Source organism: Anomaloglossus baeobatrachus, chromosome 5 (assembly GCF_048569485.1).
Source record: "Anomaloglossus baeobatrachus isolate aAnoBae1 chromosome 5, aAnoBae1.hap1, whole genome shotgun sequence".
NCBI classification, from domain to species: Eukaryota; Metazoa; Chordata; class Amphibia; order Anura; family Aromobatidae; genus Anomaloglossus; species Anomaloglossus baeobatrachus.
The window spans coordinates 502303400-502328971 of NC_134357.1; the positions used below are offsets into that span (position 1 = coordinate 502303400).

Genomic DNA, 25572 nt, shown 5'->3' on the forward strand with positions numbered 1-25572 from the left:
CCGGAGAACCCGGAGGAAACCCACGCAAACACGGGGAGAACATACAAACTCCTTGCAGATGGTGTCCTTAGTGGGATTTGAACCCAGGATCCCAGGGCTGCAAGACTGCAGTGCTAACCACTGAGCCACTGTGAGAAAAATCGAATCCAACACGGAATAGATGAGGGATGTCAGGACCGGGAGGACTGGTAGACCCAGGAGGTGGATCCGCTGGACCGAGCACCCCACCGGGGGGCAGGGTACACGGCAGCCGGAGCACTGGCGTGGCCGGGATGGGAGCCGCGTCCCACAGGGGACGGGAAGAACAAAGTCACTGGGGTCACGGAGTTCCTAAGACTGTACGGTATACTGGTACAGGTGCCGGGTAGGAAAGACAAACAGTAGTCCAGGACACGGCACAAGGGGACCTGAGCACCTAGCTCACAAGACAAGGCTTCAAGACACGTTGATCAGGCCCCGCCCACATGGAAAGGCAAGTCTTATATACCCAGCACAGCCCTATGTCATTTCCTGCTTCAGGTGTGCTGGGCCTATAAGACCAGGAGAGTGGGCGCGGCCTGGTCCTATACAGAGGCATTAGTCAGAGTCAGACTCCTGAGACCAGGAACAGAACACAGGAGAGCACGAGCGGGGGCGGTAGCCGTGACCGGTGGACACGTGGACAAGATCAATGGTCACGGAGCGGTACTGGGATGGTGCAACCGGGTCAGTGGGTAAGGAGCGGTGCTGAGGTTTCAGGAGCGTGACAGTACCCCCCCTCTATGCCCCCCCCTCCGTGCACAGTACCCCAGGGGCACCCCGGATCGAGTCACCGGACCAGGACCCAACGCAAAGGCAGGGAAGGACCGCTGACCCCGTACCGCCTTCTTGGCCGCACGACGCTTAGCCGAAGATCTACCAGCAGTGGCAACGGGGGCAACGGGAAGCGGGGGACAGACAGAAACAGGACTGGGGTCGTAGACGATCGGATCGGGCGTCTCGGACCGGGTACAGGACGGTGTCTCATCCTCAGTGGCCGGTGACATCAAATTCTCAATAGCCAGGGACGGTGGGGCGACGCTAGACTGCGTCGTTTCTTCTTCAGGGCCCGGTGGTACCAAGGACTCAATCGTCAGGAGTTGTGGTACGACGCTAGACGGCGTCGTCTCCTCTTCTGGTTCCGGTGGCACCACAGGTACAAGAGACAGGAGTTGCGGTACGGCGATGGACTGCGTCGTCACTTCTTCCTCCTGTTGCGACATGACAGGCCCAGGTGACAGGGACCGAGGAACAGGCTGTAGACAGTTATCCTGGCACAACGGACTCCAACGAGTGATTGCACCAGAGCACCAACTGATGTCAGGGTCATGGAGTTGTAGCCAGGGCAGACCCAGCAGGAGCGCGGGAGCCATTCTCGGGATGACATACAAAGTAATAGTCTCAGTGTGCAGAGCACCAACACAGAGTCTCACGGGTTCGGTTGTATATATGACTGGTTCGTATAACGGTTTTCCGTCCACGGAGGCGAACCAGAGGGGCTTGGCAAGCGGGGTCACAGGTATCTGGTATCGGGACACTGTAGATTGGTGAATGAAATTATCCGCTGCCCCCGAATCAATGTGAGCCTCTGCCGTGAACCGGGTCTTCTCAGTCGTTATCTGGACAGTCTGTGTAACCGGGACTGAGGGGATTCCAGTACCAAGGGTGGCGGTTCCCAGCATCCCTTGGACTCGTGGTCTTCCTGGTCTCTCAGGGCATGAGCGGAGCAAATGTGAACCGCTTCCACAATAGAAACACAGGCCCTGGGCGAGTCACTTTGCACGGCGTTGCTCAGCTTGGCTCAGTCGGTCAATTTGCATTGGTTCAGGAGTAGAATCGCAGAACGGCAGTGGCGGGGGAACGGAAGACCTCTGCGGAACGGAGATGTGACGGATTGGTCGCTTCTCCCGGGATACTTCCTTGGTTCGCTCTTGGAAACGGAGGTCAATCCGGGTGGCTGGGGATATCAGAGCGTCCAAAGTACGGGGAACGTCACGACTGGCTAATTCGTCCTTAATGCGTCCCGACAGGCCCTCCCAAAAGGCTGCCGTCAATGCCTCGTTGTTCCAGCCTAGCTCGGAGGCAAGCGTGCGGAACTGGATGGCGTACTGGCCCACCGTCAAGGTTCCTTGGCGTAGCCGGAGGAGCGAGGAGGTAACCACGGTGGTGCGTCCCGGTTCATCAAAGGTATCACGGAAGGCCTGCAGGAATTCCAGGAGGTCGGTGGTCACTGGGTCCTCATTCTCCCATAAAGGATTCATCCAGGCCAATGCTTCGCCTTCCAGATGGGACATTAGAAAGGCCACCTTCGCTTGGTCTGAAACAAACAAATGGGGAAGCAACTTGAAATGCAGGGAGCACTGGTTCAAGAAGCCTCTGCAGGTCTTGGGATCCCCTGCATAGCGAGGCGGAGTAGCGAGGCGGAGTTGCGAAGCTGAGGGGACAACAGGTTCGGACTTAGACGCTGTCTGCTGCGTCGACGGAGACGAGGCGGCGGTCTGTAATGTGTACAACCGGTGGTCCACAGACGTCAGGAACTTCAGTATGAGGTGTAAGGTGTCACGCTGTTGCACCAGTTCCTGGCGTAGTTCAGCCAGCTCAGACGTTTGTGCTCCAGCGGGATCCATGGCCTGATCAATCTGTCAGGACCGGGAGGACTGGTAGACCCAGGAGGTGGATCCGCTGGACCGAGCACCCCACCGGGGGGCAGGGTACATGGCAGCCGGAGCACTGGCGTGGCCGGGATGGGAGCCGCGTCCCACAGGGGACGGGAAGAACAAAGTCACTGGAGTCACGGAGTTCCTAAGACTGTACGGTATACTGGTACAGGTGCCGGGTAGGAAAGACAAACAGTAGTCCATGACACGGCATCTTCACTGACCATTCAAAGAAAAGGAGAAAACTTCTTGGAAAACCAGGAGGCGAGATGCAAATTGATTGTATTGAACTGTTTACCTGTTTATAGAACGTTATGTATCAGTACCCTCTCTCCCCTTGCTTACTTTCCTACTCTCCCCCCCTCCTTTTTTTTTTTTTTCCTTTCTCATTGTCTCACTAAACCTGTTGCTCCCCCCCCCCCCCGCCTTCTCCTTTCCCCATTCCTCCCTCTTTCATTTTTTACATCTGGATCTGATACTGAGCTCTGGTTTACTAGCATTTTACATTGAGTTGATAGCCTCATGTCCTCTTCCTGATATGTGATCCATACCCAAAACACACCAAGTGATTGGGGGTGTGGGGGAGAGGAATGGAAAAGCGATTAATCACTATCAGATTGCATATGTTGATCGTTATTCATATTACTTGTGGGGGTTCGCCGCGGAGGGCAGTTCCTGAAAGGCCGTAGGCTTTCCCGCACCTCTATTAGGGACTTTGCAGAGTGCCACATTAGACAATAGTCTACCAGTAGATACCCAAGACCAGTAGGCACCCTAGTCCTACTTAGCTTATCTAACTTTTCTTTTTCACCACTATCTTATTTCTGCTCTTTCTCTTCTCTCCTTGGTTTTCCCTTTACTCTACCTACCCTTTTCTGTGATGTCGCACCTCAACGTTTGCACTTACAATACTAAAGGCTTAAATAAACCCGAAAAGAGAAGTCAGATCCTATATCGCCTGCACAGGAAGGGAGTTAAAATAGCCCTATTTCAAGAGACACACTTCATAGCCTCCAACACTTTTAACTGTAAAACCAAAAATTACCCGACATGGTTCCATAGTCCACACCCCAACAAGAAGGTATGTGGGGTTTCCGTTGCCTTTCACAAGACATTCCAGCCAACAGTTCTCGACACACTCATTAACCCGGAGGGACGCTGGCTATTTTTTAAAATATCTTTCCTGAATAATACTTATACAATCGCTAACATTTATTTCCCAAACCAGGACCAGGTATCCTTTGGAATGGAGAATCTGGAGAAGTTGGCAGAGTTTGCGGGGGGCACCTGTATCATCTTGGGAGGAGACTTCAACCTTGTGCTGGATCCAGCCATGGATTCGTCCTCTGGTAGGTCTGCAATCCCCTCCTCAGCACTACGCAGATTAAAACAAGAACTAACATCCCTTAAACTAGTCGATCTTTGTAGGGTCTTACATCCCGGAGTCAGAGACTACAGTTTTCACTCCACAGTTCATAATAGCTACACCAGACTAGACCACATTTTCATATCCCACGACCTGCTAGACAAATCCCTGGGTTGTTCAATGGATGTCTTTCTTTGGTCGGACCACGCACCAGTATATGGGGAGGTTGGGGTGAGAGATATGGGTGGGGGGACACACATGGAGACTGAACGACAACCTGCTCAAGAACGAGCAATGCCTGGAGGATATTCATAAAACCTTTGCAAACTTCAAAATAGATCATATGGCAGATCCCACACCTGCCCCGGTCAAATGGGAAGCGTTGAAATGTATAATTAGGGAGGTCTGCATATCCCATGGATCCAGAATTAAAAAAGAAAGTGCAAGGGAACTAAAAGAACTGTTATCACAATTAGGCCATAAAGAAACGATAAACAAAACCAAATCCAGTGACACCCTTAAAACGGAAATTTCCACTATCCGCCACCAAATATTATCTATTCTTGACCGAAAATCACTGTGTATCAGAGATAAATTTCGTAGGAATATCTTTGAGTTTGGAGATAAAAATGGACGATTGTTGGCTAGGACCCTTCACCCCAGACAGGCACAAACCCCAATACTCGCATTAAACTCAGACAGGAACCCAGATACATTCCACTCCTGACATATTAGAAGAATTGAGAAACTACTATACAAAACTTTATAACATCCCACCTCCATGTGAGACATCGCGACATTTGGGAATACTTAAACAAATATGCCCCAAACCCCCTTGAAGATGCGGTAGCCGAAGACATAGACGAGGATTTCTCAGACACAGAGCTAAGCGAAGCCATTAAAACCCTCAAAGTGCGTAAAAGGCCTGGCCCTGATGGGTTCACCCCCCGGTTTTACAAAATTTGTGGAGAAGCCTGTGGCCCTATAATGCTGAAAGCCTTCAATTCTATAACCAACAGATGCCAGTTCCCCAAACAGACACTCCAAGCCCGAATAACCGTAATCCCAAAGCCTGGCAGGGACCCACTGACCTGTTCCAATAACAGACCTATCTCACTAATAAATGTGGATATTAAATTGTACTCTAAAATGATAGCCCTGAGACTAGGCCCCCTCATACCCAAACTAATCCACAAAGACCAGGTGGGATTTGTCCCAGGGAGGGAGGCACGGGACAACACTACTAGAACCCTGTCCCTAGTGGCTCAGGCACGTCAGCGCCAAATCCCAATGTGCCTCTTGACAGTGGATGCCGAAAAGGCATTTGACAGAGTCCATTGGGGTTTTTTAGATGCAGGCAATCGGCATCCGTTCGCGCTTACTACAATGGATAAAAGCATTATATCATGAACCAACGGCACAAGTGGGTGTGAACGGACGCCTGTCAGCTCCATTCAATATCATAAACGGTACCAGACAGGGATGCCCCCTGTCACCCTACCTATATATTCTGGTAATGGAATCCCTGGCAAATGCACTCAGGGAAAACCCTTCAATAAAAGGGATACAGATAGGACAAACATCTCATAAACTATCATTATTCGCGGACGATCTTTTGATATATGTGACACAGCCGAAGACTAGTTTGCCCAACATACTACAGGAGTTTGAGACCTTTTGCAGACTCTCCAATTTTAAAGTAAACCTACAAAAATCAGAGATCTTAAACGTATCGCTATTGTCCGTAGAAGAGAATACTCTCAAACCCGCCTTCCCCTTTAAGTGGGCCAGCAATTACATTAAATCTGGGGATCACGGTTTCTCCCAACCACCAAGACCTATATAATTACAATTTCCCAGACCTTTTAAAAAATATACACAAAGACCTCAAAGCAGGGCATAACCTCCCCATTTCCTTGTTCGGCAGGGTCAATACAATTAAAATGGATGTCCTACCTTGTTACGGTTGCTGTGGCACTGGAGTCTATGTCCAGATTTCTTGCTACTGCACATGTGCAAGCGCTGGAGACTAAGTCCTATCTTGGAGCCATTGCACATGTGCGGGTGACATCATCGCTGACACGTTGTCACATGTCTCTGACACCTTCTATGCCGATTGGTCACTGGTCATGTGCTTGTGACCCTTTGCTCGGTGATAGGCCAGCGTGACGTGATTCCTGTCGTTCTGGCAGCGGATTGGCTCTAGTGTCCTCCATCTTGGATGAGGCACAGAGTTTTTATAAGACCCTGACGCACGCCGCACGGCGCTCAGTCCTCTTGGTTCATGCATGAGAGTAGACGCTCTGTGCACGTTCCTCTAGGCATCTCTCTGTCTATGCTAGGTGAGCGCTACCGGCAGGGTAGCGTTCTTATACCTTACAGCTTCGGCTGCAGTCCGTATCCTTACCTCTTAGGGGAGCGGACATAGGCAGGTGCCGGAGGCACATGGTCCGGCTGGGCCTTGTGATTCTACTCGTAGGTGGACGTTGCCGCTAGGGTAACGTTCCTTATACTGCGTCTGGCAGTTGTTCGTATCCTCGCACACTAGGGGAGCGAACAGAGGTAGGAGCTTTGTGCGGCTTATGCTGCTGTCTGTCTCTTTTGCACCACTAGAAGAGCGGACCTAGGCAGGTGCCATATCTAGTGGTTCGTGTCCTCGCACACTAGTGGAGCGAACGCAGGTAGGAGCTTTGTGCGGCTTACGCTGCTGTCCGTCTCCTGGCACCACTAGAGGAACGGACCTAGGTAGGTGCCATTTCACACTCACTGCCTTTGTCTCTGTGATTATTAACAGAGACCATTCCACACACCCTCCAAGTAAGGGAGGAATTGCCTTATTTACTAATTATATTAATCTGTGAGTTTAACAGAGGTATTGCACTCTGCCATAGTCTGCAGCAGAGTCTTTGCATGGTGGGCCCTGACTGTCTGATACTCCTTTAGGTTTTATTATCAGACAGCCCCCCGTAACATTAGGACTGAGCCAAGGGTCTGGCAGTTATGGCAGAATATCAGCAGTTACACCGTTATATACAAGTACTTGAGTCGCGGCTCAAGAGTATAGAGGATAAACCTCAGACCATGGTGACATCTGCACATGATCCTCGACTTGCTCTGCCAAACAGATATTCTGGCGATGCCAGATCATGTCGTGGTTTCATTAGTCAGTGTCAGATACACCTAGAGGTCAACTCTTCTCGCTTCTCTACGGAGAGGTCCAGAGTAGGCTTTATCATCTCCTTACTTCAGGACAAAGCCTTAGAATGGGCGACTCCTCTATGGGAGCGCTCTGATGTGGTTACTCTGAGACATCAAGACTTTCTTGATGCTCTTAAGGCGGTATTCATGGGTCCGCAGGTTACCCATGATGCGGCCCTGAGACTGTTAGATCTATCTCAGGGTTCGTTATCCACTAGTTCTTATGCCATTGCTTTTAGAACTCTGGTGGCAGAACTAGATTGGCCAGAGAAGGTGTTGATTCCTATCTTCTGGAGAGGGTTGGCAGGCTATGTCAAGGATGCTCTTGCTACTCGTGAGGTCCCTGCTTCTCTGGAGGACTTGATCACAGTAGCAACAAGGATCGACATACGCCACAGGGAACGTAGACTCAAGGTCTCTTCCTCACGCCCTAAGCATCAGGCTATTCCAGTTGTTGAGGGTCCACTACCATCTTCCTCAGCATCTGAAACATCTCCCACTCCTATGGAGTTAGGTCATACGTCCTCCAGACTACGCAAGTTTGGTCCTCCTATATGTTACGTATGTCGTCAGGCTGGGCACTATGCCAACAAGTGTCCTAGCCGTCAGGGAAACTCCCAGGCCTAGTATCCATTAGAGGGGGGTTACTAGAGACGTCTTCTGCACCCTCTAAGTGTAGTATCCCAGGTCAGCTCTCATTCTCTGAGAATACATGGCCTATTATGGCTTTTGTGGATTCCGGAGCTGACGGGACTTTTGTGTCCTCAGGATTTGTAAAGAGACACAATATTCCCTCTATCATGTTAGAGGCGCCTATTCCTGTCCGTGTTGTTAATGGAACTATGTTGTCTGACTCCATTACATTGAGGACAGTTCCCTTGCGCCTTTCCCTGTCTCAGGGTCACATAGAGGAGATTTCTTTTCTTGTTTTGCCTGAGGGTATAGACGACGTCCTTCTGGGTCTCCCATGGCTTCGGACTCATGCTCCTCACATTGACTGGGAGTCCGACAGCATTATTAGTTGGGGTTTGAAATGTCAGTCCCGATGTCTTCCCTTACCACCTAAGGTCGTTGCGGTTGCATCAACTGATCTCTCTCCCATACCTACACCCTATTTGGATTTCGCTGACGTGTTCTCCAAACAGGGTGCTGAGGTTCTTCCATCCCATAGGCCGTATGACTGTGCCATAGACCTTATCCCAGGTTCGGTTCCACCTAAGGGCAGGGTTTACCCCTTGTCGATACCTGAGTCGGAGGCCATGTCGACCTATATAAGAGAGTTTAGAGAAGAGGTTCATTCGTAAGTCTGTCTCTCCCGCGGGAGCTGGGTTTTTCTTTGTTCGGAAGAAAGAGGGTGATTTGCGTCCCTGCAGAGATTACAGGGGTCTCAACGCAATCACAATAAAGAACAAATACCCGTTACCTTTAATTTCGGAGCTCTTTGACAGACTGAGGGGAGCTCAAGTTTTTACGAAGTTGGATCTGCGGGGTGCGTATAACTTGGTACGAATTCGAGAGGGTGACGAATGGAAGACCGCTTTTAACACCCGAGACGGTCACTATGAATACCTCGTCATGCCTTTTGGTTATGTAATGCACCCGCAGTATTTCAGGACTTCGTAAACGATGTGTTCAGGGATTTACTGTTATCCTCTGTAGTGGTGTTTCTGGACGACATCCTGATTTTTTCTCCTGATCTGGAGACTCATCGTCAGGATGTCGTTCGTGTCCTTTCCCGTTTAAGGGAGCACTCATTGTTTGCTAAACTCGAAAAATGTGTATTCGAGCAGTCATCCTTGCCTTTTTTGGGCTACATTATCTCACAAGAGGGTCTGGCTATGGATCCTGCGAAGCTCTCTGCTGTCCTGGAATGGTCCGAACCTCATTCCTTGAAGGCGGTGCAACGCTTCTTAGGATTCATAAATTATTACAGGCAGTTCATACCCCATTTTTCTACTTTGGTGGCCCCTTTGGTGGCCTTGACTAAGAAAGGTGCTAATCCCAAAGTCTGGTCTACTGAGACATCTCAGGCTTTTGAGGCAGTAAAAATACACTTTTCAACTGCTCCCGTTCTTCAAAGACCTGATGAGAATAAGCCCTTCCTCTTGGAGGTTGATGCCTCTTCAGTGGGTGCTGGTGCGGTCTTGTATCAAAAGAACGGTGCAGGTAGAAAAAGGCCGTGTTTCTTCTTTGCTAAAACCTTTTCACTGGCAGAGAGAAACTATACCATTGGGGATAGGGAACTGCTCGCCCTGAGATTAGCTTTGGAGGAGTGGCGTCACTTGCTGGAAGGAGCGAAACATCCTTTCCAGGTCTATACAGACCATAAGAATCTGACATACTTACAAACCGCTCAGCGTCTGAATCCTCGCCAAGCCCGCTGGTCCTTGTTTTTCTCCCGCTTTCACTTCTCCATCAACTTTCTGTCTGGGAGTAAGAATAAAAAAGGCAGACGCCCTGTCTCGCTCTATGGTTTCTACCCAGGAAGAGATTGACGAACCTCGTCTTATCCTTCCCTCCAGGGTTTTTCATACGCTCTCCCCTGTGACGTTAGACCAAATCCCACCGGGCAAGACCTTTGTTCCGCCTGATCGACAGAATGATATACTGTCGTGGGCCCACACCTCAAAGGTGGGTGGGCATTTTGGTATTAGGCGGACACGAGAGTTACTGGAGAGGTGGTATTGCCGTCCATTACGGCAGAGACCGGCTGGGCTCTTGCATCCTTTACCAGTGCCAGATAGACCATGGGAGGTGGTAGGCATGGACTTTGTGGGTGATCTTCCGTGTTCACAGGGACATAGATTTGTGTGGGTCATTACGGACCATTTCTCCCGGATGGTTCATCTCGTACCGTTATCGAGAATCCCATCTTCCAGGGTACTAGCCAAACTATTCCTCAAGCATGTCTTTAGGCTTCACGGGATGCCAGATCGTATCATTTGTGATAGAGGCCCGCAATTTTCTTCCCGTTTCTGGCGAGATCTTTGTAGCCTTCTGCAAATTGAGTTGAATCTCTCTTCGGCATACCATCCGGAGACCAATGGTTTGGTTGAGCGTACCAATCAATCCATGATTATATACCTTCGACACTTTGTTGCTGAGAACCACGATAACTGGTCCTCCCTCCTACCCTGGGCAGAATTTGCCCTTAACAATTCGCTGGCTGAGGCCACTGGGCAGACACCGTTCATACTCAATAATGGGCAACACCCTAGGGTACCGGTACCGTTTCCCGCTGCTGCACCTCCTCCTCTTGTGGCCGACTGGGCAACTAATGCCAGAGAGGTTTGGGATCGGACTCAAGAGTCAATCCAAGCAGCTAAGGACCGTATGAAGACGGTGTCCGATCGGTTTCGTCGCCCGGTTCCTGTCTTTTCTCCGGGGGACTTTGTGTGGCTCTCTGCAAAACACGTGAGACTTAGAGTGAGCTCTGTCAAATTTGCTCCTCGCTTCCTGGGTCCTTATGAGGTTCTTCGACAGGTAAATCCTGTAGTCTACCAATTGAAGTTACCCGTCCATCTTAGGATCCATGACAAATTCCATGTCTCACTGCTAAAGCCGGCTATTTTACCTCACGCTCGTGAAGTGCACTCTCCTGCTTCTGATTCCTCTCGCTCTAGCTATGAGGTACGAGCCATAGTTGGTTCTAAGATGGTTAGAGGGCGCAGGTTCTTCTTGATAGATTGGGAGGGCTACGGCCCGGAACATCGCTCTTGGGAGCCTGAGGAGGCTGTCCATGCTCCCGACTTAGTTGCCAATTACCTGCGTCGCCGGGAGGGGGGCCCTTGAGGGGGAGGTACTGTTACGGTTGCTGTGGCACTGGAGTCTATGTCCAGATTTCTTTCTACTGCACATGTGCGAGCACTGGAGACTATGTCCAGATTTCTTGCTACTGCACATGTGCAAGCGCTGGAGACTAAGTCCTATCTTGGAGCCATTGCACATGTGCGGGTGACATCATCGCTGACACGTTGTCACATGTCTCTGACACCTTCTATGCCGATTGGTCGCTGGTCATGTGCTTGTGACGCTTTGCTCGGTGATAGGCCAGCGTGACGTGATTCCTGTCGTTCTGGCAGCGGATTGGCTCTGGTGTCCTCCATCTTGGATGAGGCACAGAGTTTATATAAGACCCTGACGCACGCCGCACGGCGCTCAGTCCTCTTGGTTCATGCATGAGAGTAGACGCTCTGTGCACGTTCCTCTAGGCATCTCTCTGTCTATGCTAGGTGAGTGCTACCGGCAGGGTAGCGTTCTTATACCTTACAGCTTCAGCTGCAGTCCGTATCCTTACCTCTTAGGGGAGCGGACATAGGCAGGTGCCGGAGGCACATGGTCCGGCTGGGCCTTGTGACTCTACTCGTAGGTGGACGTTGCCGCTAGGGTAACGTTCCTTATACTGCGTCTGGCAGTTGTTCGTATCCTCGCACACTAGGGGAGCGAACAGAGGTAGGAGCTTTGTGCGGCTTATGCGGCTGTCTGTCTCTTTTGCACCACGAGAAGAGCGGACCTAGGCAGGTGCCATATCTAGTGGTTCGTGTCCTCGCACACTAGTGGAGCGAACGCAGGTAGGAGCTTTGTGCGGCTTACGCTGCTGTCCGTCTCCTGGCACCACTAGAGGAATGGACCTAGGTAGGTGCCATTTCACACTCACTGCCTTTGTCTCTGTGATTATTAACAGAGACCATTCCACACACCCTCCAAGTAAGGGAGGAATTGACTTATTTACTAATTATATTAATCTGTGAGTTTAACAGAGGTATTGCACTCTGCCATAGTCTGCAGCAGAGTCTTTGCACGGTGGACCCTGACTGTCTGATACTCCTTTAGGTTTTATTATCAGACAGCCCCCCGTAACATACCTAAAATACTATACTTGTTTCAAACTATCTTACTGAACCTAGGAGAAAATGTCTTCTTCAAGTTAAAGAAGATGATCAGCAATTTTATATGGCGTGGTACCAAACCCCAACTGAAATACTCAATGTAGACTAAATCTCGCTGGGACGGAGGGGTGGGGCTCCCGGATCTTAAAGCCTATCATGCAGCGGCGGTGGGTGGTTGCATACTGGATCTCCTGCACAGTAAAGACAGAAAATTGTGGGTGGAGATTGAATGTGACCTATACCCGAATATGGCACACGGAATCTTCTGGTTGTCATCTAGAACTAACCTAGGGACCCTGGGAGATTCCCCGATCCTCTTGTCCTTGGCTACAGCGTGGAGGACAGCCAATAGACGATATAGACTAACAGGAGAACCGGGTCCTATGACGCCTCTGGTGGGCAACCCCGCATTTCAGTGCTGATTTCATGAACCTCATCCCAGACTGATTTCAACGCCAATGGGAGGGATTCCACGAGTTAAAGACGTAACTACCAAACAGGGATGCAAACCACTGATGTCCCTGCTTGGAGACCGACCACGGGAACCAGGTCATTGGTTCCAATATCTACAACTACGTAGTTTCATAGACTCTCTGGCTCCGGGATCCGAGACACATAGGGATCTGACTCCATTTGAAAAGCTATGCTTCCTTAGAGAAACACCTCCTCACATAGTCTCAATAATCTACAACATAGCAGTGCCCGAGTGGGGTGGAGGAGAAGACTTGCCTGACTATGTTAGACATTGGCAAACAGAATTGCGCCAGACTTTTCCCAAGGCACAATGGTGTAAGTCATTTAACCTAACACATAAATCCACCATTTCCTGTAGAATGCAGGAACTCAATTATAATATACTCTCACGGTGGTACAGGACACCCGCCAGACTACATAAAATGTTCCCAGAGGTATCGGACACCTGTTGGAGGTGCCAGACCTCAGTGGGCACAATGCTACATATCTGGTGGACCTGCCCAGGGATACAGGGACTTTGGAAATATGTCTTTGCTCTCTATAACCATTTACATCATACGGAAGTGACACCCTCACTGGAAGTGGCCCTCTTATCAATGTATACAGGGGCAGTCTCCAAGGCGAAGAGAGGCTTGCTTTCGTACTTCCTGATTTCAATGAGGCAAATCATACCGAGGCATTGGAGATCCCCCTATACATTGAGGAGAGCAGACTGGGTAGAGGCTATGGATAACCTGCGGCATCTAGAGGAGTTGAGGGCGTTTGATGAGGGGAGAGACTCCCAGTGTTTCTCGGCCTGGTATCCATGGCTTCAGTATAGAGAAACACAGCAATTCCAAACCTGGCTACTCACGGGCGCTCTATCACAATAAATAGTCAAGAAGCCGGGATGGGCCCCCGGACACAGGAGTGGCGCGGCATCACAATACAAACCTTCTCCCCTCCCCCCATCCTCCTCATGTCTCCCCCCCCTTTCCCTTCTTTTCTCTACCTCTCTTTCTCTTCCTCACTACATATCTTTTTCTCATCTAATTGATATACATAGGGTCATGTATTCATATCTATTGAACCAGACTATACAGAAGGATGTTGCCTTTAACTCTTTACATGGAATAAAGATAGAAGATTATTACATGTTAATATTAAGATGTTATGTAGGATGTTATACAGATTTTACTTTCCATACGATTTGCAATACATTTCATTACACCATACGTTTTACGAGACTTAAAGGCATAGGTTATTTTATAATCTTCATATGCTGTAGCATTGGGCAACATGAAACACCCATATGCATTCCCTATTTTCTGTTATATGAAAACTTTTGAAATAATAAAGAAATATTAAACGAAAATAATGGTCTGTTTTCTAAAGACAAAACCAACCACTGGGTCTCTCCATTACCCTTCTGATCTACCAGGATAAGACTCCCAAACAACAGAGAGCAAGCTCAGTCTAATTTAGCTCTCTTCAGCGTTCTATGAACAGCTAACCTGAAATGAGAGAACACATTGTCGCCTTTATGGACAGAATATTCCGCAACAACCACGCAGAACCTGCTCCATCCTTGAAGAATAATGAAGAGTGCTGGTATTTGCCTTCATTCGGAGTATACCATCCTCGGAAACCCAATCAAATTAGGGTTTCTTTGACTCCAGTGCCAAACATCAAAGCGTATCCCTTAATGATGTTCTCCTCACAGGTCCCAACCTAACAAACAACTTGGTGAGGTTCAAATAAGAGCTTGTCGCCACCACTGCTGACATTGAACAGATGTTCCACTGTTTCCTAGTCAGAGAGGACCACCGGAACTTCCTCAGATTTCTGTGGTACAAGGATAATGACACCAATAAAGAGATGGTGGAATATCGTATAAGGATCCACGTATTTGGAAACAGCCCTTCACCCGCAGATGTAACTTATGGCCTCCGGAGAACCGCATTAAAGGGAGAGTCTGACTATGAAACAGACGCCAGAGACTCTGTTGAGAAAGACTTTTATGTAGATGATGGGCTCCAATCACTACCCACCAGAAGCAGCCATTGATTTGCTCAAGAGGACCCAAAGTATGCTGTCCCAGGCAAAACTCAGGTTACACAAAATTGTTTCAAACAGCCTGACCGTAATGAGAGCCTTTGAGTTGGGTGATCACGCTCCTGGGTTCAAGGACATTGACTTAGGGTTAGACAGCCCACCCGTGCAGAGGAGCCTGGGCATCAGATGGGATCTTGCAGCTGACTCCTTCGGATTTCAAGTAAGTTGCTCAGACAAGCCATACACAAAACGTGGTGTCCTTTCTATAGTGAACAGCTTATTTGACCCGCTGGGATTCGTAGTGCCTATCACTATATAAGGCAAATCCCTGCTGAGACAATTCTCTGAAACCATCAAGGACTGGGATACCGCACTCCCTCCTGACAAAGAGCAAAAATGGGAAGCTTGGAAACAGTCCTTGTGTGAGTTGGAAACATCCACATCCCAAGATGCTACATCAAAAACCTTCATCACCTCTAGCATAAAGAAGGAACTGCACATCTTCTCAGTTGCCTCCACAGAAGCCATAGCAGCGGTTGCTTACCTGAAGGTGACAGACCCCAATGGGCAAAACTACGTTGGATTTATCTTTGGCAAGGCTAAGCTGGCCCCGAAGCCTGACCATGCCATTCCCAGATTGGAACTCTGTGGCACCGTTTTGGCAGTGGAAATTGCCGACTTCATACACCAAGAACTGTGTGTTGACATAGACGAGGTCCAATACTACACTGACAGTAAAGTCGTTTTAGGTTACATCTACAATCAATCAAAATGATTTTATGTGTACGTCAGTAACCGCATTGAAAGGATCAGAAGATCCTCCAAACCAGAACAATGGCATTATGTACCATGTGAACTGAATCCAGCAGATCACGCCACTAGACCTATGTCTATTAGTTCTTTTGCTACCTCTTCTTGGCTTATAGGTCCAGAGTTCCTGCTGAGACAGTCAGAAGAAAGTGTCCAGGAAGCCTTCAGCATCCTAGATCCAGACAACGATCCAGATGTCCGAGCTGAAGTCAACACCCTGGCCACTAGTGCAGAAAAAACTTCCAAACTCGGTAGCCAATGTTTTGAACGTTTCTCCAGCTGGATGAGACTCGTCAGGACTGTCGCAAGTGTCGCGGGCGGGGAGGAGGGTGTCAGCACACCGCGCTCACCCCTTCTGCTCGGGTCCGGCAGTTGCTCCTGGTGGCTCGAGCCGTGGGCCGGATCCCGGGGTGTCTCGAGCGACACTCCTCGCCCGTGAGTGAAAGGGGAAATGTTTGTTGGGTGAAGGGATTATTATAGTTCGTGACGCCACCCACGGTTGTGGTGATTGCACCACCGCTGCTCAGTGTGGGGGTCCCGGGGATGGTGATGCGGAGCAGCCAGGTGTTGTGTTGCCCCTCCGTGGGTAGGGGTTGGTGATCCCGGGGCCCGGTGATGAGATGTGAAGTGTAGGGCCTGGAGGGCGCAGGGACGCGGGGGCAGCGCTGTGCCTTGCGGCACTATGGTACTCACTCAGCCTGACACACGGACACAGTTTATACGGTAAACCAACGGCTGGTAGGACGGTCCCACAGACGGCTGCACCTGCACTCCCGGTAGGTAACGGTGACGTTTCTCTTCCTTGCACCTATGTTGTCTGATGGTAGCGGTGGATTCCCTCCGGTTACCCGCTCCCCGACTGCAATCTGGGCCGGAGGAGCTCTACACTTTGCCCGCAGGCGCTGGCCCTGGGGAAACTTGTGCCCTGGCGGTGGCGGTGTCTCCCCGGTAATGGTCGGGCTGTTGCCGTCAATCGGGACTTGGTTGCTGGGGGATCTGCGTCCCCGTCACTGACGGATTCGGCAAATTTGGCGACTCCTAGCCTTGCCGGGGTCCGAGAGGCCCCTGCTCTGGTGCTGACTGTTCTTCGGAACACTGCTCCAGACCACCGGGCACACAGCCAACGGGGTCCTTCCAGGAACTTCCAAACGGTCCCCCTCCAAACAGTCACCGCCGTCGCTGACCTTGCTGTTCTGGCCCTCACAAAGCTGGGCTCTCAGGCTCTGCACACTCTCTGCTCTGTCACCACTTCTTGCTCTCCTCCTTTTCCACTTTTCCTTCCTTCACTTTCCACTTGCTGTTTACTTTAGCCCTGCCTGGGCTACTCCTCCACTCCTTCCACTTCCTCCTCCCTGACAGTTCTGCCTGATCTCTTCCTGCCTCCAGAGTTGTGAGCTCCTTGGTGGGCGGAGCCAACCGCCTGGCCCAGCCCCTGGTGTGCATCACCAACCTCTGGAGGAAGGCAACAAGGATTTCTGGTTAGCAGGTGTGCCTACCTGGAGTGTGGGGTGTGGTGGTGTTGTGACCCGTGTCCCCTGGCTTGCCCAGGGCGACACACAAGGTTAGTGCATATCGCCAGATGCTATAGTAAAGACCTTGAAAATAAAGACTGTCATCGCTGGCATGTCTGCCACAAACCCCTTTCTGCTGAGGACATCTCCCATAGTGAGTTCCTCATAATACGCCACCTCCAACAGAGTGAATTTGCCATGGAATGGAAGTGTTTATACAACAAACAACAGAATCCATTAACCCCTTAAGGACGAAGCCAGTTTTGTACTTAATGACCAGGCCATTTTTTGCAATTCTGACCAGTGTCACTTTATGAGGTCATAACTCTGGAACGCTTCAACGGATCCCGGTGATTCTGACATTGTTTTTTCGTGACATATTGTACTTCATGATAGTTATAAATTTAGAACGATATTTTTTGCTTTTATTTGTGAAAAAATCGGAAATTTGATGAAAATTTTGCAATTTTTAAACTTTTAATTTTTATGCCCTTAACCCAGAGAGTTATGTCACACAAAACAGTTAATAAATAACATTTCCCACATGTCTACTTTACATTAGCGTAATTTCTGAAACAAAATGTTTTGGGGATAGGAAGTTAGAAAAGGTCAAAGTTCATCAGCAATTTCCCATTTTTTCAACAAAATTCACAAAACCATTTTTTTAGGGACCACATCACATTTGAAGTGACTTTGAGAGGCCTAAGTGTCAGAAAATACCTAAAAGTGACACCATTCTCAAAACAGCACCCCTCAAAGTACTCAAAACCACATCCAAGAAGTTTATTAACCCTTCAGGTGCTTCACAGGAACTAAAGCAAAGTGGAATGAAAAAAAGCAAAAAATAAAATTTTACCTAAAATGTTGCTCTACCCCAAATTTATTCACTTTTAGAAGAAATAACACAACAAAATGAACCCCAAAACTTGTTACCCACTTTCTTATGAACGCGCCAATACCCCACATGTGGTCAGAAACCTTTGTTTGGACAAATGGGAGGGCTCGGAACAGAAGGAGCAATATTTGAATTTTGGAAAGCAAATTTGGCTGAAATAGATTGCGGGCACCATGTTGCATTTACATGTCCGCTAAGGTACCTAAACAGCAGAAACCCCTTACAAGTGACACCATTTTGGAAACTAGACCCCTTAAGGCTTCTATCTAGGGGTATACTGAGCATTTTGGATCCACAGGTACTTCACAGATTTTGATAACGTTACGTTGTCACATTGAAAATTTTCATTTTTTTCTCAAAAATGTTGCTTTAGCATCAATTTTTTCACTTTTTCAAGAGGTAATTCCAAAAATTTGACCCCAATGTTTGTTACCCACTTTTTTTATGAGCGCGGTGATACCTCACATGTGGTCTGAAACCTTTGTTTGGAGAAATGGGAGGGCTTGAAACGGAAGGAGCAATATTTGAATTTTGGAAAGGAAATTTGGCTGAAAAAGATTGCGGGCACCATGTCGCATTTGGAGGACCCCTAAGGTACGTAAACAGCAAAAAAACACCACAAGTGACCCCATATTGGAAACTAGGCCCCTCAAGGAATTTATTTTGATGTTTGGTGAGTACCCTGAACCCCCAGGTGCTTTACAGAAGTTTATAACGTTGAGCCATGAAAATAAAAAAATAAAATTTTACCACAAAATTGTTACTTCAACCAGGTAGCTTTTTTTTCACAAGGGTAACAGGAAAAAAATCACCATGAAATTTATTGCGCAATTTCTCCTGAGTTTGGTGATATCTTGTATGTGGTGGAAATCAACTGTTTGGGCACACTACAGGGCTCAGAAGAGAAGGAGTGCAATTTGACTGCAAAATTGGCTGGAATCAATAGCGGACGCCATGTTGCATTAGGAGAACCCCTGAGGTGCCTAAGCAGTGGAGGTCCACCACAAGTGACCCCATTCTGGAAATAAGACCCCTGAAGGCTTTAATCTAGGTGTATATTGAGCATTTTGAATCCACGAATACTTCACAGAATTTGATAAGCTTAGGTTGCCATATTGAAATTTTCATTTTTTTCACAAAAATGTTGATTTAGCGACACATTTTTCACTTTTTCAAGAGGCAACAACAAAACGTGTACCCCACAGGTTGTTATCTAATTTCTTGTGAGCGCAGGGATACCCCACATGTGGCCAAAAACCTCTGTTTGGATAAATGGGAGGGCTTGGAATGGAAGGAGCACCATTTGAATTTTGGAAAAGTTGAAGTAAATTGCGCGCACCATGTCACATTAGCAGGGCCCCTTGGGCACCTATACATCAGAAACCCCCCACAAGTGACCTCATTTTGGAAACTGGACCCCTCAAGGATTTTATTCAGGAGTATAGTAAACATTTTGAATCCACAGGTACTTCACAAAACTGTTGCTGTAGCAACAAATTTCTCACTGTTAAGGGGGCTTTACACGCTGCGACATCGCTAATGCGGAGTCGTTGGGGTCATGGAATTGGTGACGCACATCCGGCCGCATTAGCGATGTTGCTGCGTGTGACACCGATGAGCGATTTTGCATCGTTGCAAAAACGTGCAAAATCGCTCATCGGTGACATGGGGGTCCATTCTCGATTATCGTTACTGCAGCAGTAACGATGTAGTTCGTCGCTCCTGCGGCAGCACACATCGCTCCGTGTGACACCGCAGGAACGAGGAACCTCTCCTTACCTGCCTCCCGGCCGCTATGAGGAAGGAAGGAGGTGGGCGGGATGTTCCGCCCGCTCATCTCCGCCCCTCCGCTTCTATTGGGCGGCCGCTCAGTGACGTCACTGTGACGCCACACGGACCGCCCCCTTAGAAAGGAGGCGGTTCGCCGGTCACAGCGACGTCGCCGGGCAGGTAAGTATGTGACGCATCTGCGCGATGTTGTGCGGCACGGGCAGCGATTTTGCCCGTGTCGCACAACAGATGGGGGCGGGTACCCATGCTAGCGATATCGGGACCGATATCGCAGCGTGTAAAGTAGCCTTTAGGCTATGTGGCCATGATCCAGCGACACGGCGTCTAGTACACAGTGTCAGCCTCCTGCAGAAATGTGAGTGTTGTCCACGGGAGAACGCAGCTGCCCATGCCCACGATTTGGGTTCAGGCTGCTGTGGACTTTAGTTCTATTCTACCTGCAAAGAACACTCATCTCCGCAGCATAAATTGACATCCTGAGGCTCGGGAAGCTGCGCCACAGGTCGATTTATGCTGCGGAGAAAAGAAACACAGTGGGCACGGGATTTCTAAAAATCCTGCCACTGTGCTTCTACTGCACAACGCAGCGTTATGGACGCAGGGAAAACACTCTGCGCCCAAAACGCTGCAAACCCTGATTGTGGGCACACAGCCTAAAATGCTACAATGGATGAATGGATAAATGTCAAACATATATAACGTCCCAACCCCCTGCATATTCTAAGCTGGCGCCCTTTAGTGCCTTTCATGTGACACTAAAGGATGCCTAGCCTTGTATTTAGCCCAAAAAAAAAAAAAAAGAATTAAAATAAATGACGTGGGGTCCCCCCTATTTTTGCTAGCCAGCTAGGGTAAAGCAGACAGCTGTAGCCTGCAGACCACAGCTGACAGCTTCATCTTGTCTGGTGATCAATTTGGAGGGCTCCCCAAGCTGTTTTTTTTTTTAATTATTTATAAATAAATAATTAAAAAAAAAAACAAACGTGGGGTCCCCCCAAATTAGATCACCAGCCAAGGTGAAGCTGACAGCTGGGGTCTGGTATTCTCAGGATGGGAAGAGCCACGGTTATTGGACTCTTCCCAGCCTAAAAATAGCAGGCCGCAGCCGCCCCAGAAGTGGCGCATCCATTAGATGCGCCAATTCTGGCGCTTCGCCCCAGCTCATCCCGCGCCCTGGTGCGTTGGCTAACGGGGTAATGAATGGGGTTGATACCAGGTGTGTAATGTCACCTGGCATCAAGCCCAGCAATTAGTTATGTCACGGCGTCTATCAGATACCCGACATAACTAATTGACAGTAATAAAAAAAAAAATTGACAACAAAAAAAATTTTATTTGAAAAAACACTCCCCAAAACATTCCCTGATTGACCAATTTATTGAAAAGAAAAAAAAAATCCACTATAATCCATTTGGACGTCCCACGTCGACTCTGGACCTTCTAGAATATGGGGGACACGTTCAGGGAACGTATCCCCCATTTTCTAGGAGGGCAGACCCTCCATTTGAGGAGAGTGGGTGCAAAGAATCTGCACCCACCCTCCCTGGGTCACAGCTGCAGACTCCGTGCAGCAGCAGCAGCAGCCAGCGTCCTGAACACAGGAAGCTGTCATCTGCTCTGCTCATGTGACCGGCAACTGCTGTGAAGGAGCCGGAGGAGGGGGCCGCGGGGGATCAGGGCTCCGACAGGTATGTATGACACCGGGGGACACCGGGGGGGATAGGGGGGGACCCGGCAGGGCCTAGGCAGCAGGTTTCTGTCGCATGTGTTATGGCACATGCGACAGAAACCATAGGAACAGTGGAAATGCGGCCGGCGCGCTGCTGTGATCGCCGGTGCGCGCGGCCATCTTGGATTTTCGGGAGGGGGTTGGGGGTCGGGGGGGGCACTTTGGGGACACCGGGGGACCGGAGGGAACCGGGAAAAAGATTTATCTCCCATCTGGCATGTTTGATCATGCCAGATGGGAGATAAATCATTTTTTACCGGCGCGGTCATTTGCTATAACTTGATGATCGGTATACGGTGTATACCGGTCATCACGTGACTGGGGACCGGAAAAACCGGCCCGAATCATGATCTCCAGGGTCTCAGCTACCCCCGGCAGCTGAGACCCCGGAAATTTTCTGACTCTGGGGGGCGCTAGACCCTTTTTTCCGACCGCCGTTAAAAAGCGGCGGATCGGAAAAAGTACCCTTATTTACCGCCGTTAAAAGGCGTATCGGCGGTCGTAAAGGGGTTAAGAAGCCCTCTCGCCAATTTAAACCCAGTTATGGACAGTTCCGGCTTACTGAGAGTTGGTGGTCGTTTAAACCAAGCTCATCTCAGAGAGTTGCAGAACAAAATCCTCTCATCATTACCAACAAACGCCATGTTACAGTCTTGCTGATCCGACACCACCATGAAAAGACTGAACACCAAGGCAAGCTAATCACTGAGGGCACGTTACGGTCTGCAGGCCTCTGGATTATTGGAATGAAGAGACGTGTAGCACATATACTGCACGATTGTGTGCACTGCCGTAAAGTGAGGGGAAAACAACTGTACCAACAAATGGCTGACTTGCCTACAGACAGACTTTCTACAGAGCCACCTTTCACCTACGTTGGCCTAAACGTTTTCGGACCATGACGTGGCTAAGCAAACAGTAAGCGGTGGGCTGTGTTATTCACCTGCAATAATGTTCGAGCCGTTCACATTGAGGTGTTAGAGTCCATGGACACCTCCAGCCTAATCAATGCCTTGAGAAGGTTCCTTGTCATCAGAGGACCAGTGAAACAGCTGAGGTCTGACCGTGGAAGCAACTTCGTCGGTGCATGTACAGAACTGAACATCAACACCAAGCCTATCCAAGATCAGCTGGCAGAGAAAGGTTGCACCTGGATCTTCAACCACCTCCTTCCTTCCTCATTGCTGGCGGGACGCAGGTAAGGAGAGGTTCCTCGTTCCTGTGGTGTCACACGTAGCGATGTGTGCTGCCGCAGGAACGACGAACAACATCGTTACTGCAGCAGCAACGATAATTGAGATTAGGGGGGATGTCACCGATTAGCGATTTTGAACGTTTTTGCAACGATTCAAAATCGCTAATAGGTGTCACATGCAACGACATCGCTAACGCGGCCGGATGTGCGTCACAAAATCCGTGACCCCCAACAAGATCGCTTAAGCGATGTCGTAGCATGTAAAGCCACCTTTAGAGAGGCTTATAATTTAATACGCATCTGGGAGGGTGATGAGAGGAAGATGGCATTTTTAACGTACGAGGGTCTTTTTGAGAATCTTATGTTGCCTTTTGGACTGACTAATGCACTTGCTGTTTTTCAAAACTTTATGAACGATATTTTTTCTGATTACATGATATACTGTAGTTTATCTTGATGATATTCTAATTTTTTCACCTGATTTGGATTCTCATTATGGACATATCCGCTATGTTCTACAAAGGCTCAGGGAGAATTCCTTGTTTGCTAAGATAGAAAAATGTATATTTGCCGTCCAAGAAATCTCATTCCTAGGGTTCATCATGTCAGCGATTGGGTTTAAGATGGACCCTGGGAAACTGCAAGCTATAATTGATTGGGTCCAACCTAGTGACCTCAAAGCTGTCACATCTCCACCAGAGTCCGCTTCTGCGAAATCTGCTTCGATCACCAGGCGCTGCCGTATTTCCGCCATGGGCAATGCTGGTGATAGGGGAGAAATCAGTGTCCGTGGCTCTGGTGGGCGCAGGCTCTGCCCATCCACTAAGCTGGGTTTCCATTGGACCTGCAGTACCAATGGCTGACTGTGGTGGAATGTGTCTTCCAGCTGAAGTTACCACTTTTCAGCTACAGCCAATAGGAAGGCACTACACCCTTCTTATTCCCCCTCCTGTCTGCTGGTCATTACCAGATATAATTTTGTAGTACTGCTTGTCTCTGGTTCTCACCCTACTCTGTACATTGATCTCTGTGTTTTGACCCATGCCTGCTCTCTGACTACTTTCCTGCCTGACGTTTTTGTACCTCGCTCCCATTTCTGGTTTTGACCTCAGCCTGATTTCCTGACTACGCTCTTGTCTGCCGATTTTGTCCCTTTTCTGTATCTCCTGGTTTGACCCTGCCTGACGACTGCTCTTCTTGAGATTGCAGCCTTTCCACAGGTAGCGATCTCCAGGGCCCTGTAGTAATTAGAAATTCCTGTATAGGGATTAAAGGGTTTCGGGGTTCTCTGCATCCTGCTTAGTGGGCAGCTTGCCTCTAGCCTGTCTGTGTCAGCCATTCTGAGACTGGTTCAAAGCAGATGTTACAAGTATTATCTGCATCAACTCTGCAAAGAAAAAAGAGGCAACGTGCGCTAGGGGCACTGTAGAATTCTTATTGACTTTGCTGGCATAGATCTAGATTTCTGAAACATCTGCACCAACAAACGTATAAAAAATGTATAAAAAACGCAGCCTTACATTTCCTGGTGAACTTTTTTTTCAGCATTAAAAGCAATGAGAAAAACAAAAACAAAAACGTTACATGTGAACATAGGCTAAAAGGGAAGAATTTTTTTTATGTTGCCTTATATACCAGTCATTATACAGGAAGAATGTTCCTGGATATTTTTTCCCTGTAAAATACAATTTAGATTTGAGTTATGGAGCTCTTAATGTCACTCTGTAAAAGTGGCGTAATATTCTGACAATATTATTCCCAAAGATCAAATGTGAGTCAGAAAATCATCCTGGCATCTTCCCCTTGCTGTTCCCATTCAGTTTCAGCACTTTCCCATCCACTGGAGCATTTTTACAGCCCTCCCAGACTAACTTCCAAAGTGCTCTAGCCAAACAAAATGTATGAGAAGGAGGCCTTTCGACAGTTAAGGGACAAAAGTTGTTACAGAAGGTTAACATTTTTTTTTTAATTTTAAATCAGGTTCATTTTTATTTATCATCTAAATTACAGTCAGAAACAAAAATACACAAATTAAATAACAGTGCACCAGTAATTCATGCCCAACAAAGTTTTATGTCACAAAATATATATTAATCTTCAATGCCCTGCCCATAACAGAAACCAATCCAATGTTGTTAGCAACCATATACAGTATGCCCCAGCAGCGTGCAGGTCACCCCACTCCGGTAAATTTATCATCCAGCTATAAGAAGAAGATCCTGGTCTCCCACGCAATCTTGCAGCTGTGCCGAGGAGGGAAGACCCGGAGTATTCAACCATGCCCTCCAAATCTTATAAAACGTCTCTAATGTGTTTCTTTTAAGGTATACTCCCCTGAAGTATATCCGAAGTATAACGTTTACTCTTGCCCTGAGATCCCCAATAGTAGGGAAGCCGGATCCAGCCAGTAGTAGGCCAACAGTTTCCTGGCCTGGTAGAAGAGCCGCACAATACCGATCTACACCGGTGAACCCAAGTGCATCCCCCCTCCAGGAGACCCAGAATACATGTAACAGGTCTTGGTTGTAAAGGTATATTAAAGACTTGTCCAATTAACCCTAATACTGCCCTCCAGTAGTCCTCAATGTTCCCACAGGACCACATCATATGGCGCAGGTTAGCATTTTCTCTCCCCTGAAGTATATCCGAAGTATAACGTTTACTCTTGCCCTGAGATCCCCAATAGTAGGGAAGCCGGATCCAGCCAGTAGTAGGCCAACAGTTTCCTGGCCTGGTAGAAGAGCCGCACAATACCGATCTACACCGGTGAACCCAAGTGCATCCCCCCTCCAGGAGACCCAGAATACATGTAACAGGTCTTGGTTGTAAAGGTATATTAAAGACTTGTCCAATTAACCCTAATACTGCCCTCCAGTAGTCCTCAATGTTCCCACAGGACCACATCATATGGCGCAGGTTAGCATTTTCTCTCCCGCACTTAGGACAAAGATCATTATTATTATTTATTATTTATTATTATAGCACCATTTATTCCATGGCGCTTT

General features: G+C 48.6%; 1 protein-coding gene across 1 annotated transcript in view; it reads right to left on the reverse strand.

Moving 5' to 3' along the window:
- LOC142312838 (uncharacterized) overlaps nucleotides 1-25572 on the reverse strand; it is a 104200-nt gene that overhangs the window by 38235 nt on the left and 40393 nt on the right. The window contains exon 6 of the mRNA XM_075351824.1: nucleotides 15181-15364. Within this exon, the coding sequence (XP_075207939.1) occupies nucleotides 15181-15364 (184 nt within the window). The remainder of the gene's footprint in view (nucleotides 1-15180; nucleotides 15365-25572) is intronic.